Source organism: Adiantum capillus-veneris, chromosome 4 (assembly GCF_014529385.1).
Source record: "Adiantum capillus-veneris isolate H3 chromosome 4, ASM1452938v2, whole genome shotgun sequence".
NCBI classification, from domain to species: Eukaryota; Viridiplantae; Streptophyta; class Polypodiopsida; order Polypodiales; family Pteridaceae; genus Adiantum; species Adiantum capillus-veneris.
In genome coordinates, this window is record NC_140934.1 from 111,192,679 (window position 1) to 111,208,225 (window position 15,547).

At 46.2% G+C, this 15,547-nt stretch overlaps 1 protein-coding gene across 2 annotated transcripts in view; it reads left to right on the forward strand.

Moving 5' to 3' along the window:
• Positions 1-15,547, forward strand: part of GLY2 (Metallo-hydrolase/oxidoreductase superfamily protein) — an 80,839-nt gene that overhangs the window by 46,934 nt on the left and 18,358 nt on the right. For both annotated transcript variants that reach the window (XM_086511007.1, XM_086511008.1), the window contains exon 2: positions 10,004-10,126. In XM_086511007.1, coding sequence (XP_086367133.1) covers positions 10,004-10,126 — 123 coding nt within the window. The remainder of the gene's footprint in view (positions 1-10,003; positions 10,127-15,547) is intronic.

The following is a 15,547-nucleotide window of genomic DNA, read 5'->3' on the forward strand; positions in this document are numbered from 1 at the left end:
AGAGAACATTCCCACTCTGAGACTTGCTCAGAAAGAAGAGTTAGTCAAATTCTCTTCTGAAGGTGCTGAAATAACCAATTACTTATGCAAATTATGTGGTCTCACCCTTGGGTTTGTTTCAACTCCTTCCATTCCGGTACAAATAGTATCCAACAGTTCATTTTGCAGGGACCCCTTGGCCCTAGATATTGTCAAAGACTTTTAGAAAGAGATGTGTTCTCTCAGCGAGACCTCGGTAATGGAAATGGTACCTAAAGTTTCTCAAAATTTTCCCTTCTTACCATCCAAACAAGTTGAAATCGAATCCCTTGGTGTGGACCATTACCTTTGGGCCCTTCTCAACAATGGCTTTTTAGCTTCTATCTCTATCGAAACCTTGCTTTTTTTAATCAATCTTCTAGCATCTTCAATAGAAGAAGCACGACTCAAAGTATTAAGACGCGTCCAGTCTCTTGATAAAGGCGACCTCATTAAAGCCCCTTTCACTATGCAGTTTCTTGATACAAAGAAATGTGGCTCAAACACTGGTTTGTATGTACGTACCAAGGGCTTGATGGAGTTCTCCAAAAGTAACTCTGAGTACTACACTGAGTCTATTTGAAACATTTACAGGCTTTAGGTCAAATGCGCTCGTCGGTTTCTTGACCCTAAGGCGTCTTGTGAATCAAGCATTATCCTGTTTGATCATACTATATGGTATGCCCTCAACAACTTGGATCTCATGTTTCTTGACCCTCCTTTAGCTCACTACCTCTCCCTTTTCTGCTCTTGGCTTGGAGACCAGGCCAAGGAACTTGTGTTAGCTGAGATGGCTTTTATTCAGTTTCGCTCTCTCATGCTCTCTCTCCTCAAAGAGCTAGCTGCAAAAAAACCTGGGCTTCTTTTGACTACTTATGGTAACTATCTTGGTATTAAAACTCTCCTTGGCTTGCTAAAACCTAATACGGATGCTGAAGATTCCTCTACTCTTAAAAGACTTAACTCTCTCATATCCCCCACTTCTTCGTACACATCTTTTTGGACTCCAGCCTCCTCTTCTGCTGAGTCGTATGGAGGGAGAGGGAAAGCGAGAAGCATGATTAGAGGGAGAGGAAGAGGGTATCCTGTCAAACACTTGTTGGATTTGTAAATGCAGGTACTGTATAATGGGGTTGGCAGAATGCATCTTATATCTCATGACGAAAGTGGGCACGGATTTTTTGTTCATTGCGTCTTTGTCAACAAAATTTTAGAATTCTTTTCATCTCGTTTTATATTTAACAAATGCTTTCTCTCTACCTTTGGTAATTTGGATCTACTAAGCCAAGTTAGGATAGGGTGGAGATTTACTGAATCTGATATACTCTAATGAGTTTCTTAGGAAAGGAAAACCCTGGTCATGTGATTGTCATTTATGGGATGGGTTTACAATGGAATTTGGCATTCTTGGAATGCATGTATGTACCATGTATCTCTCTATTGTTGAGAATAGCTCTGTAAGATGCCTCCTTTCCAAAGGCCTCAATTAAATACCTCCTCAACCACTTAATCCTCACATTGCTTTAAAAGCACTTATTGAATGTCTGACTGACTTGGTCAGTAAACTCCAATTGGAGTTATCACAACTCCCACATGAGTGGTTACATACTGAGTCTACATGGCTCACCATTGATATTTCCTTAGCCTTTCGCAAGCTTAAATCGAAATGGTTTATTGTGGGTTTAGAGAAAGCATCCAACAGGGCATCTGTGATCTGCAAAAAGCTTGCCTTTGAAGCGGCTGAACACCGACTCAAAGGTGGCGAGTTTTGCTACATTGAAGAAGACTTGGATATTATTATCCAGAGAACATGTAAAAGTATGACTGAGTTAGGATTTCAGGAGGAAACTACCAAACTTCCCTTCCTGTTTCCATCTTTTAAAAGTCATAAAAGTAAATTGCTACAATTGCTCCCTGCGCGCTGTGGCGCACAGGGTGTTTTTTTCATAGTTACCGGGGAACGCCCCCTAGCCCCCGTTCCGGCGTTTCGGGGGGGCAGTTCCCTTCCCGAACGTTCCGAAACGTCCCGAAACGTTTGACGTTCCGGGTGGCCAGTGCAAACCGGAACGGCTGTTCCGGAACTTTCCGAACGTCCCCAAAACGTTCCGGAATGCCCTTGGAACGGCCAACGGCTACAAACAAATTTGGCAAAAATTGAAAAAATTGAAGTAAATGTTGGGGCTTCTTTTTGAAGTGTGCAAGGCCTCAAGGACTCATAAAATGCACCCCCCTCCCCCTTTCTCTCCTCTAGCTAATCCTCAAGGCTCAAGCTCTCTCTCTCTCACACTCTCAAGATCTCTCCCTCTCAAGACTCACTCTCTCAAGGCTTAATGCTTTAAGCCTTCAAGCTCTCTTCCTCTCCCTCCCACTCTCTCAAATCTCTCCCTCTCCCTCTCACTCTCTCGAGTCTCTCCCTCTCTCTCTCTCTCTCTCACATCATCTAGTCATAGCAAGATTGAATGGTCTTCAAAACGAGTTTTTTGTGAGTATTAGAGTCAAAGCACTCTAATACTCCTTGTATTTAAACACAAGAAGCTAAAAAATGCACTATTTGGTTGTTTTTTATACCTCCCGTTCCCGTTCCGCGTTCCGGGTAACTATGGTTTTTTTGCACCTTCCGACCCCGCGCGGCGCTGCCGATACGTTACCTGGTCTTCTTGATCCCGTACACCTCCCTCGTTCCCCCGTTTCACAAAATTATCACCGAGACGCGCCTCCTGGCCGCCCGGTGGTTGCATGTTTGAGGATCTGTGCATGTGTGCCTCGGGTGCAAAAATGAGAGCCGTGGGGGTCAACTTCAATTTAACATATCCAAGAATTCAAATACTTATAAAAAACAATGTACAAATTAAAATTAAACAATTGCACAGAATGGTAGAAATTCGCCATTTGATATTATAGAAAAAGATTACAAATCTCATGAAGAGAGAGTACATGGGATAAACTACATAATTTACTTTTATGACTTTTAAAAGTTGGAAACAGGATGGGAAGTTTGGTAGTTTACTCCTGAAATCATAACTCAGTCATACTTTTACATGTTCTTTGGATAATAATATCCAAGTCTTCTTCAATGTAGCAGAACTCGCCACCTTTGAGTCGGTTTTCAACCGCTTCAAAGGCAAGCTTTTTGCAGATCACAGATACTGTGTTGGATGCTTTATCTAACCCCACAATGAACCATTTCAATTTAAGCTTGCGAAAGGCTAAGGAAAGATCAATGGTGAGCCATGTAGACTCATTATGTAACCACTCATGTGGGAGTTGTGAAACCAATCTGGCAAAGACAGCCACCAACGTTTTGTTCAATTCATGTTTAATTGATAACTCCAATTGGAGTTTATTGACCAAGTAAGTCAGACATTCAGTAACTGCTTATAAAGCAATGTGAGGATTAAGTGGTTGAGGAGGTATTTAATTGAGGCCTTTGGAAAGGAGGCATCTTACAGAGCTATTCTCAATAATAGAGAGATCCGTGGTACATACATGCATTCCAAGAATGCCAAATTCCATTGTAAACCCATCCCATAAATGATAATCACATGACCAGGGTTTTCCTTTCCTAAGAAACTCATTAGAGTATACCAGATTCAGTAAATCTCCACCCTATCCTAACTTGGCTTAGTAGATCCAAATTACCAAAGGTAGAGAGAAAGCATTTGTTAAATATAAAACGAGCTGAAAAGAATTCTAAAATTTTGTTGACAAAGACGCAATGAACAAAAAATCCGTGCCCACTTTCGTCATGAGATATAAGACGCATTCTGCCAACCCCATTACACAGTACCTGCATTTACAAATCCAACAAGTGTTTGACAGGATACACTCTTTCTCTCCCTCTAATCATGCTTCTCGCTTTCCCTCTCCCTCCATACGACTCAGTAGAAGAGGAGGCTGGAGTCAAAAAAGATGTGTACGAAGAAGTGGGAGATATGAGAGAGTTAGGTCTTTTAAGAGTAGGGGAATCTTCAGCATCCGTATTAGGTTTTAGCAAGCCAAGGAGAGTTATAATACCAAGATAGTTACCATAAGTAGTCTAAAGAAGCCGGGTTTTTCTGCAGCTAGCTCTCTCTTTGAGAAGAGAGAGCATAAGGGAGCGAAACTGAACAAAAGCCATCTGAGCTAACACAAGTTCCTTGGCCCTGGCCTCCAAGCGAAGAGCAAAAAAGGGAGAGGTAGTGAGCTAAAGGAGTGTCAGGAAACATGAGATCCAAGTTGTTGAGGGCATACCATATAGCACGATCAAACCAGATAATGCTTGATTCACAAGACGCCTTAGGGTCAAGAAACTGACAAGCGCATTTGACATAAGGCCTGTAAACGTTCCATTAAATAGACTCAGTGTAGTCCTCAGAGTTACTTTTGGAGAACTCCATCAAGCCCTTCGTACGTACAGACAAACCAGTGTTTGAGCCACATTTCTTTGTATCAAAAAAGCGCATAGTGAAAGGGGCTTTAATGAGGTCACCTTTATCAAGAGACTGGAGCCTCTTAATACTTTGAGTCGTGCTTCTTCTATTGAAGATGCCAGAAGATTGATTAAAAAACCCAGGTTTTGATAAAGATAGGAGCTAAAAAGCCTTTGTTGGGAAGGGTCCAAAGGTGATGGTCCACACCAAGGGATTCGATTGCAACTTGTTTAGATGGTAAGAAGGGAAAAGTTCGAGAAACTTTAGGTACCATTTCCGTTACTGAGGTCTCGCTGAGAGAACACATCTCTTTCTGAAAGTCTTTGACAAGGGGTCCCTGCAAAATAAACTGCTGGATACTGTTTGTACCGGAATGGAAGGAGCTGAAATAAACGCAAGGGTGAGACCACATAATTTGCGTTAGGTAATTGGTCAGTTCAGCACCTTCATAAGAGAATTTGGCTAACTCGCCTTTGTGAGCAAGTCTCAGAGTGGGAATGTTCTCTATGAATTTAGATAGACCTGCTATCCCTACGTTAGAGTTGTTAACAAGTTGGGCGAGGGTATGGACACACTTATCAAACGACATGGTGTGAACCAAGGAGTTGGCTAGATCAACAGAAGCTCTTGCTATTAACTCAGATGCCAAAGGGTCATGAATGCATCTAAGTACTTCAAGCGAGGCTTTAACAAGAGGCTCAGTAGGAAGCTCTAATCCTTGAGATAGTGCTAAGCTATGCATGGTAAAAAAAAGTGTTAATTAGAGATATATACGACTAAAGGTAAGAAATGGTAGCCTCTTCAGCCTTCAACCGGCGAGGAGAACCTATAAGGGCCATGTGAAGAGAGCCCCATCCCATAGGGATCGGTCCCAGGTAAATCTATCTAGGATAGGAACTGAGGGATAAAATATAGTAACTAGGTCCTTGAATAGTATCAATACTACTCTTGGTGTTAGGTGTGTGTGTGTTCAAGTAACAATATAGCATAAACTCCAAAGAATCCTTTCAAATTGAAAAAGACACTAGAAACTATGTCAATGAAAAGGTGGTAGAATTCTTATTCATAGTATAGAATAGACTTTATACACAAGTACAAGGGAATCAAGAGCCTGAAGATATATAAATCCGCCATCTTCAAGCCTAGGAACTTTGAAAACCATAGTTGAGAAGGTAACCCTCACCTTTTTATAGGGTTTGGTGCCAATGTCCACCTTCCTTCACATCGCGCGCGCGCGCGCGCACACACACACACACACACACACACACACACACACACACACAGAGAGAGAGAGAGAGAGAGAGAGAGAGAGAGAGAGAGAGAGAGAGAGAGAGAGAGAGAGAGAGAGAGAGAGAGAGAGAGAGAGAGATTGATTTTTTTAACGTCTATAAAAAGGCCGAAGTCGGTCTATGAGACAAATCAAAGTACATGAGGTGGGTGTCCTCTGTGTATCCATAAAGGATAAAAGCTACAAAAGTAAAAGTAAGCTATCCTGTGTAATGACCGGGGGAGGAGGTAAGTGAGCAGCTCCAAAACTGGGAAAGATGCAAACCTGTATGCTGGGGTAAATACAAACATGGGATGCTATCCTATCTCTAGCTCCATCCAGTCCCATAGTCAGGATGTAATATATAATGCATGGGTGGATCGGGTGTGAACAATCCGCGTAGGATGGCGGTTGGATTTGCGAAAGCTTGAATGTGTCTCTCCTCCAAAGATCTATAGTAGTGCTCCTCGATCTCCTGAATCTCTCTTTGGTGTAGGCGAGGTGCCCTACGTCCATGGGTACGTGGGCGTCTGTGAGCTCGGACCTCCTCAACCTGCTGTAGAGTCACTCCTCTCTGGATGGTCGGAGGTGATGGTGCTGCTGATACTCTTAGGTGTCAAATGGCAACCCATGCTCTATGTGGCATGTAGACATCCATGTATCTTTATCCTCGTGTAAGCTGGTCTCGGGCTGCCTGGGCCATGGAAAATCTGCCAGTGGTGCCAGTGAAAGTCACCCCCAAGTATATATATGAATCAACCACATTGACTTGCCCGCATGCTGCTGTGAATACTGCTCTGCTCCAAACTGTCCTGGAGGTGTGGAAGATGACCTTGGCCATGCTTTTGCTCCATCGACTAGGCAGCAAAGCACGAAGATGTGGTCGATAGTCGAGAAAGTGCGTCGAAAGCCTGCCTGTCTTGGTGCGCGTATCCCTGATGCCTCTGCATGTGTGGTAAGCTCTGCCTCAAGAAGTGCCCGTACAATTTGGCCAATGTGTGACCAATCATGATAGTCCTGTAGTTCCCTGGGTCCAGGGTGCTGCTAGATTTGTGGACAGGCACGATGGTGTGCATAGTCCACTCCTCTGGTAGTCCCTCAACCAAAGCGCGGTTGAAGAGACGTGCTATCAAGGGGGAGAGAGTGTTTGCTGCATATATCAAGTGCTCACTCTGTAGTCAAGTGTGATCTGCTAAGCGGCCATGCTGAAGGCGTCGGATGGCCCTCTCTACCATGCTAGATGTGAAGAAAGTCGAGGATCAGATGGTGCTGGGATTAGTGGCTGCCCAGGTATCTGGTATAAGCGCTAGGCATAATCATGCCAGACCTGGGGGGGTGGTGGGGCATGGCTCTCTGAGAATCCTTCATGCAGTGGCGTACTCTGTACTCATGAGAAGGTGGTATAACTCAAGCTCCTGCGCCTCCTCGAAGGCCCGCCATTTACGGCGTGTGATGGCCTTCATCTGTCGCCTGACCTCGCTCTCGGTGATCTCCTCTAAGGCTCGTTGAGCCCGTAGCTGTTTGTATAGATCTCTGCACTCCTCGCTGTACCATCGGTTCTGGGGTATCGTCCCAGAGGGTGGGGGTCGGCCACTATGGGTAGTGTGTGGAAAGCAGCTGAGGGCTGAGGTGTGTGAAACTGCGGAGAGCTGGCTAGTGAGTGTAGAGAGTGGTGTTTCTGGATCGAGGGTGCAGATCCCCGCATATACATGTGATGAGTAAACTCTGGCTAGCTCATGTGTGAAGTGTATAGTGGTTTGTGGTGTGGATGTAGGTGGTGTATGTGGGATGGGTGAGCCAGTGAGAGATAGGGCAAGATATGCGTGGTCAGCCCCAATAGGTAGTGGTGGGATGTTGAGAGATGTGAGCAAATGGGTTGCCTCTCTGAAGCCGATGATGTAATCAACTGTGCTACCTCCACTGGCTACTGATGATGGTGGTATACAAGTCAGGCTGCCGGATGATGGCCATTGCGCCATCCCGTTATAAATAACGAGATGGTGCTGTCGAAGTAGGTGTCTCCCATATGGTGTGGGTGTGGTGTATCTCTAGAGATCCTCTCTGCCCCTGTGTCCTCCATGGTGGAGAGTAGCTCTGGGTCGTTGAAGTCGTAAATATCACACTGTCTACTCTGTGTCCTGGCGTTGAAATCCCCCGTGAGGAAGACTTCACCCAATCTAGAGTACTCCATGATCTCCTCCCTGAGACATGCATATGGTGAGTGTGAATCATCCTCCTCCTCTCCTCTCTTTGTGTGGACCTCCTCTGTCTCTCCTCCATCTGTCTGTGCAAACCTAGAGCCGCCAGGTGCAAAGTAGCATATGGCGATGTAGATGATGTGCTCCTCAGATAGCTCAATTCGTATCCACATGTATCGTGCTTCTGGATCGCGTGCTACGATCTGTATCCTGCTGTGAAGTGAGCGGCGGTAGAGGGCTGCTACTCCGCCAGATGCTCTCGAAGTGTTGTGCCGTGTACACTTCCTATGTGTAGACTCCCATTGATAGTCCTGTACTCGGGGTAGACCTCTCTCTGAGCCCTCGTGTGTCTCTATGAGTAGAATGATGTCTCTACCATGCATCACCTCTTCCAGTCTCCCTGGGTGTGTCCGTAGAGAGCCGTTGCAGTTTGGGCTATTGACAAATGTAGTTGATTTGTAAGCTTTTGGGGCACTTGGTTTTAGTAGCTTTGCTTTCGGACACCTAGCTTTTGTAAAAATTTGGGTGCAGTGCCTTTATAAGTGAGTGTTGGGAGCCCGCTATGGTAGATCAGTACATGGTTGCTCAGTTGCAAAGTGGACTCCTCGACAATTATACTTTGTGACTTATTAATATAAAGGGGTGCCTTAGTTGGGGGCGAGTGCGGTAGAGAACTACGCTCTATCGTGTCTTGACTTCAGTTGTTTTAAAGCTCTAAGTGTCATTAGTTTTCAAGTTCCGATGTGTGTTTGCTATTGATTCACCGCCTAGCTAGTGGCTAGCCGGTTTTAGAGGTATTAGAGCTTCAACAAATTCTTCCTCTACGAAGAATCTGATCCGATTTTTGACAGCACACGCCATGGATTCTGAAATGGAATCAATTGACAAGGAATGTGACAATGATACTGAGCCAAATGAGAGATTTTGGAAGAGAATCTGAAGACAGGGAAGAGGAAATTGACAGAGAAGCTGAAGATGATCAAGTCAACGAAGATGAGGAGCGTGGTGAAGAAAAGTGGGATGATGGGGTTGAATTGGATGCTTAACAAAGAGAACCTACAGAAGAGGGTGCTCCTACGCTCCTTGACAAAGCATATCTGTGTCTCATGTCTGTGACACATAGATTTACATTGCTCCGTCTCATTAGCCAATTTTGGCCTGTAGAACTTGTTAATAAAGCTTTCTTTCTTTCTTGTCTATAGATAGGCAAAGCAAGGTGGAGAGGAAGACATATGGATCACTAAAGGGATGGCTGAGATGTAGCCAGCAATGGTTGGCATAAACTGGCTGAGGGCTCAAAGGCATAATAAGGGTAGGGCAGCTGATGAATGAGGCTGTGGGCTCAAGGGGTGCCAATTGAAGGAGGCTAAGGTAGAGGGAGGAGGGGTTGGGTGGTTGAGGCGAGGAGGGAAGAGGGCTGCCAGATGAAGTGAAAGCTATGTATTAAGAGGAGGTCTCTCTTGAGAGGATCGTGCTGGCTGAGGTGATGGGAGCAGGGGAACAGCGAGCAAGAGGAGTGCTTGCATATTGAGGGAAGGGAGAACATGCTCTTTGTGCAGCATGAGGAATCTTTCTTTCTTTGCAAGGTATGGATAGCCTACCTCTACATCTTCCCTTGATTGAACTGATTAGTACTTGTCTACATGAATTCTTTGGCAACAAGGCAATTTTGGCAAGCTGCATGGTATTTTTAACTGGCTACCTACATGGCGTTGATGTCAGAGACAGGTCTTCTGGCTGGCCTAGTGATCCCACATTTTTTGGTGCATCAACTTATAGACCCTCAGTTATTAGCCAACTCTGGAGTTACTCCAGTCAAGAACAAGGATTGCAATATCTCAAATCGACTGAGAGTTTGCTTCCCATGACTTCACCTATCATTTTACTTTGAGAAATCCGCATCATTACACTACCACTACTTAAGTCTCAGTGCTGTGACATTTCATTAAATTTCAAGCAACGGCTTGATTATGAAGCTCTTTTGTTGTGAATTCTAATGAATAGGATGGTTTTTTTGGTTCTGCGTTATAATGTTTATGATTTACATCCTTTTTTCTCTCCCTAACCTTTTGCAGCATAATTGCTCATGGAATTATTATCTTTTGCTGTAGGCTGGTCGATGATTTATCTGGAGATGCAGCAGTTGTTGACCCTGTAGAGCCTGATCGTTTGGTAGAAGCAGCGGAATCACATGGAGCACGCATAAAGTTTGTGATTACGACACATCATCATTGGTAAGCCAATCATGCCGGTGCCATTACTTTGTGCACATGGAACAGTACCTTTCTTTGAGTTTTGTTCTTGTCAAGTGATGCAGCTAGATTTTTAGGTAAGTGCAGGTTCTCACAGATGTGGGATTTTCGTGGTTGTCTTACCAGAATTGAGTCAATTATAGTCATCATCATTAACTTTATTGTTTTAACCAATTTATTTACTTGTGTGTGGGTATTGCGTGTGTGTGTGAGAGAGAGAGAGAAATGAAATGAAATGTTATATTAACGTCTTCAAAAGGCCAAAGGGACCTATGAGAGAGAGAGAGAGAGAGAGAGAGAGAGAGAGAGAGAGAGAGAGAGAGAGAGAGAGAGAGAGAGAGAGAGAGAGAAATGAAATGAAATGTTATATTAACGTCTTCAAAAGGCCAAAGGGACCTATGAGAGAGAGAGAGAGAGAGAGAGAGAGAGAGAGAGAGAGAGAGAGAGAGAGAGAGAGAGAGAGAGAGAGAGAGAGATGTGATGAAGTGTTATATTAATGTCTTCAAAAGGCCAAAATGACCTATGAGAGCAAAAAGTTACAACGCAGTGAATCTGATACAATTTCTGAGTACCAATCTGAAAAAGGGTCACTACAAAATTCTAGTCTGCTAGATGTGAACTAAGCAGCTAGCTGGAACTTTGTAGGATATGAGTAGGGAGTGCTAATACAACACCAATGTGTGTGTGTGTGTGTGTGGGGGATATAATAGGGAAGAGATGATACAAAGGCTGATACAAAGAAGATGAGCAAGGTGTACAATCTTTAAAAAAGCTAAATCACAGGAGATCGATCATCGGTCACTGGCGGATCTCATCAATCTCCTCCATGATCAGTAGTCTGACCGAACGTCGAGCATGTCGGGCCAAAGTGATCCGAATCCTCTGATGCAGCCTCCGTCGATGCTGTGTAGTTCTCCGCACCCGTGAGCGTCTGGATCTCCCTAGCTCGGCCGCTCGATTAATCAACGTCCCCTGGTTAGAGAGAGAAAGAAAGAAAGAAAGAAAGAAAGAAAGCTTTGTTAACGTCTACGAAAGGCCGAACTCGACCTATGAGACAATATCATATACATGTGTTGATGCTCTAGGCATCGGAAAATAAAAAAAAGGGTACAAACTGAAATGAGCTATACTATGCAAGAGCGTGTGGTAGGGTGGTGCATGTGGTGTACAATGTATAGTGTGGGTCCTCGTGTCGAGGTGTGCTCACGCATCATCAGGCTCAACTAGGGGCTGCAAGGTGATACCACCATGAGATGATAGGGAGGGTATCTAAAAACAAGCAACATATGTAGGGTAGAGAATGTGGTACATCGATGGTGGCCTGCTCAGGTATCTCTGGAATGCTGGATCTCCTGGTGCTGGTACATGACTCTGCTCTAGATACTGATGGTGTAAGGTTAGTATCCTCGAGATCTCCCTCTAGTGACACCCATGTGTCCTGTATCCTAAGAGCCTCGGTCTCCGACGTGCCCTCTGAGACTCTGCCTGCAGAAGGGTAAGCCCTCTACTCTGTGTAGGTAGTGTGGGGGGGTCTGGTCCTGCTCGTCGGAAAAACTGTGTGATGGTAGTCTGTGTCCTGCTATCCTGACTCTGGCGTGGCTGTAACAACTGCTCTCGAACCTCTAAAGCCGCAACCAGGAACTGGCCAAACCTCCTCTGCTCCCGGCCTATCATATGCTGCTGTAATGAGTCTCCAATGCCATATCTCTCTCTCAGCTCTGTATATGCTGGGCATCTCATGACAAAATGCTCCTCACTCTCCACCTCCGTCTGGCAAATCCGGCATGTACGCTCCTCTCGTGGTATGCCTCTGGCTCTGCCACTCTCAATCTCTAGCTGATGTGATGACACTCGTAGCTGGCCAATGTTGACCCGAAGTCGGTGTGGCATGTACTGTTGCATGTATGATGGAATCTCAATGAATCCTTGCTCTGAGAACCTCAGAAAATGCTCATAGTAATATAGCATTTTAGGAGGTAGGGTGTCTGTGGGCCTGCGCCATGTCCTCTGAATATATGTATGCCATATCTCCTGTCTGATGACCCTATTCCGCTCAGAGCGTGACAGGGTATAGGTCGGGGCCTGGGTGTCATACTGGAGTGGTGGTAGTCTATCAATATCAAAACCGTGCTGAGCTAGCCAATCTCTTGTCTGTTCATACCATGAGCTAGTGTCCCCTGCCTGTGCCATCTCTCTAGATGCAATGAAGGCTCTATGAGAGATCCTATCTGGATCCATATCTTTGAATCTGCGAAGAAGGCAAACAGTCTGAAAGAGTGCCTCTACCAACATCGGTGGTGTAGCCAGCTCAGCTCTAATAATGTCGTGTGGAACTGATGGCTTGCTGCGAATCATCCTGGAGATCATAATAATCTGTGGCCTCTCTATCTGTGTCCATACTGAGTCTGCCAGTCCCGGTCCCCAAATGGCCGAGGCATACATGAGTGCAGGTGTGACCAGTGTGTCAAAGAGCCACCCCTTCGTCCGGGGCTCCTGGAAGTGGGCCTGGTGGCACTGTCTCTCCATCAGAGCTAGTGATGCGTATCCTCTGGTAAGTCTATCTCTGGCTGCCTGTGTCATAGAGAAGGTCCCTGATGCTGCGGTGAATGTAACCCCTAGATATACATATGAGCCTGTCACTTCTATATCCCCTCCAGCTACTGTAAATCTACTCTGTCGGCGAATCTGAGCCGATGTATGAAATATGAGAACCTTGGTCTTGCCAAGGTTCACCGTGAGTCCTCTCTGTGAGCAGAAATCATCCAGGGCCTGCAAATGTAGTTGTAGTCCCTCTGCCGTCTTTGACATCAGGACAATATCATCTGCATATAAGAGTATGTGTACAGTAGTCCCTGCAATATCCACACCCTCTCCACCCCTGTGCAAGATGAAGTCTACAATCGTCAATGTATAGACCAAAGAGTGTAGGTGATAGGGGGCAACCTTGTTTCACACCAATGGTGCTCACAAGGGTGTCAGATAATCCACCCGGGCATCTCACTCTGCCAGATACATGCTCATACAATGCATAGATCCCCCATGCCATCTCCTCTCCAATCCCAAGCGCAGCCAGACATCGGAAAAGTCTCTCTCTAGGTACTGTGTCAAATGCTTTGCGGAAGTCAACGCAGCAGCAATATAATCTCCTCTTCCTCACCCGTGTCTGGTCGATCAGACAACGAAGGGTGAAGATATGATCAATAGTAGAGAAAGCTCGGCGGAAGCCTGCCTGTCCTGGTGTCCTCATGCCCTCTCCCTCTGCTAGAGAACTGAGCTCCTCCTCTAAAACCGCGCCATATAGTTTGGCCAGTATAGGACCATCATGATAGTGCGATATGTGCTAGGATCCATGGCATCCCCAGATTTGTGGATAGGCACGATGGTGTGCGCTGTCCACGACTCTGGGAATCCCTCTGAAAGCGCGCGGTTGAAGAGGTGGGCAATGAGTGGTGCCAATGCATCACAGCCATATATAAGATGCTCTGCCTGTAGGCCTACCTGATCTCTAGCCCTCCCATGCTGTAGGTGGGATATAGCTTTCTTCACCATGTGGGTGGTGAAGAAAGTAGATGATGTGGGTCGGGTAGCCGATGGCGTAGGTATGGGTGGCTGTCCTGGGATCTCGTATAAGCTCTCGGCATATCTGTGCCATGCCGCTGGGTCCTGAATAGGAGTGGATGGCCTGGGAGGTCTGATCCGACGCCATGCCTCAGCACTATTCTTGCTCATGAGTAAATGATAGATGTCCCAATACTGGTGCTCCTCCCACTCCCGTCTTTTACGACGGGTAAGTGTCTGCATCTTGCGCTGAGCCTGGCGATGTGTAATCTCCCCTCTGATCTCTAGTATATGTAGGTGTCTGTGTAGATCTCGACATTCGTCGTCGTACCACCTGTTTTGTGGCATAGTGCCAGTGCGTGGAGGGTGTGTGTGTATGCGATGTGGGAAACTTTGAGTGGCTGACTCGTGTAAGATGGATGTAATGTGTGTGGTGAGTGTGTCCAGAGGGGCTGTGGGGTCTAAGTGTATAAGGTGCTCATGCAGGTGTATATAAACAGGAGTGAGCTCATGAGTGAAAGAAATGGTAGTGTAAGTGTGAGGGGGGGAGGCGGGGGGGTCAGCAAGCTGTGTAGCAAAAAGGGAGAATGTGAGATAAGTATGATCCGCCCCTATCGGTGTGCGTGCAATGCTGAAGGAGTGTATAAGCTCTGCTGTCTGGGTAGAGCCCAACAAATAGTCTACTGTGCTCTCTCCGCCACTGTGTGGGAAGCAAGTGAATCCCCCAGAATCTGGCCACCTCGCCATCCCGTTATAAATAACGAGATGGTGCCTGCTGCCAAGCTCAAGAAGGTGTCTGCCATATCCAGTGTTGTCCTGTCCCCCATCTGCAGACACTCTACTCACCCCCATGTCCTCTGCATCAAGTGCCCTCATGATCTCCGGCTGCTCCATATCATAGATCTCACACTGTCGGCTCTGTGTCCTCCCGTTGAAGTCCCCCATGAGGAGGACTTCCCCGAGTGATGTGTAGTGAGAAATGTCCTCCGACAGTCGAGAGTAGGGGTCCTGGATAGCATATCGTGATCCATGTGGGGAAAAGTAGCATATGGCAATGTATAGCCCTCTCTCGTGGGTGAGCTCTAGCCGTACCCACATATAGCATGCCTCCTCGTCTCTACTCATCACCTGTATCCGGTTGTGTAAGCTCTGTTTGAATAGTATGGCCACCCCTCCTGACCCTCGAGCTGTACTCTGTCTGGTGATGGTCCTGTAAGTCGACTCCCACTGGAATCCTGTGACTACAGGTAGTCCTCTCTCTGGGCTCTCATGTGTCTCCGTAAAACATACAAAGTCATGCTCACTGATGATCTCCTCTAGGCGCTCCGGATGTGTCCATATAGAACCATTGTAGTTCCAGACTGCCCCTCTGAGTGGTGTCTCCTGTGCTAGTGTATGTGTCTCATAGGTCCCGAATCCCTATGAGATTGGGCGGCCGTCGATGAAGATTCTACCATCTCGAAAGAAGGCCTTTTTACCTTCTTGCCGTGCCTGAAGGACCCTGGGCATGCATGATTTCCTGTGCTCGATCTGCATCCTAGTGAGGTCCTCGTCCATAAAGATATGGCCGCCCTGGAGGCCTCGTAAGAGCACCCTTTTGCGAAAAAAGGTGGTGCGGTCCTCATCTCCTCGTAACTGCATGATCAACGGGCGAGCTCGAGTGGTGTCACGGCCGGCTCGCCATGCCTTTGTAAAAGGCATAGTCTCTTTGTAGCCTAGTTGGCTACAAAGCTCTCGTGCATCCTCCTCTGCTGAAGGTCCCTCTTTAAGGTCCACGAGTCCCCATAGCCAAGCTCCTTGCAAGCTCCTCTCAAGTGATACACCCATAATGGGCTCCCAACTTGC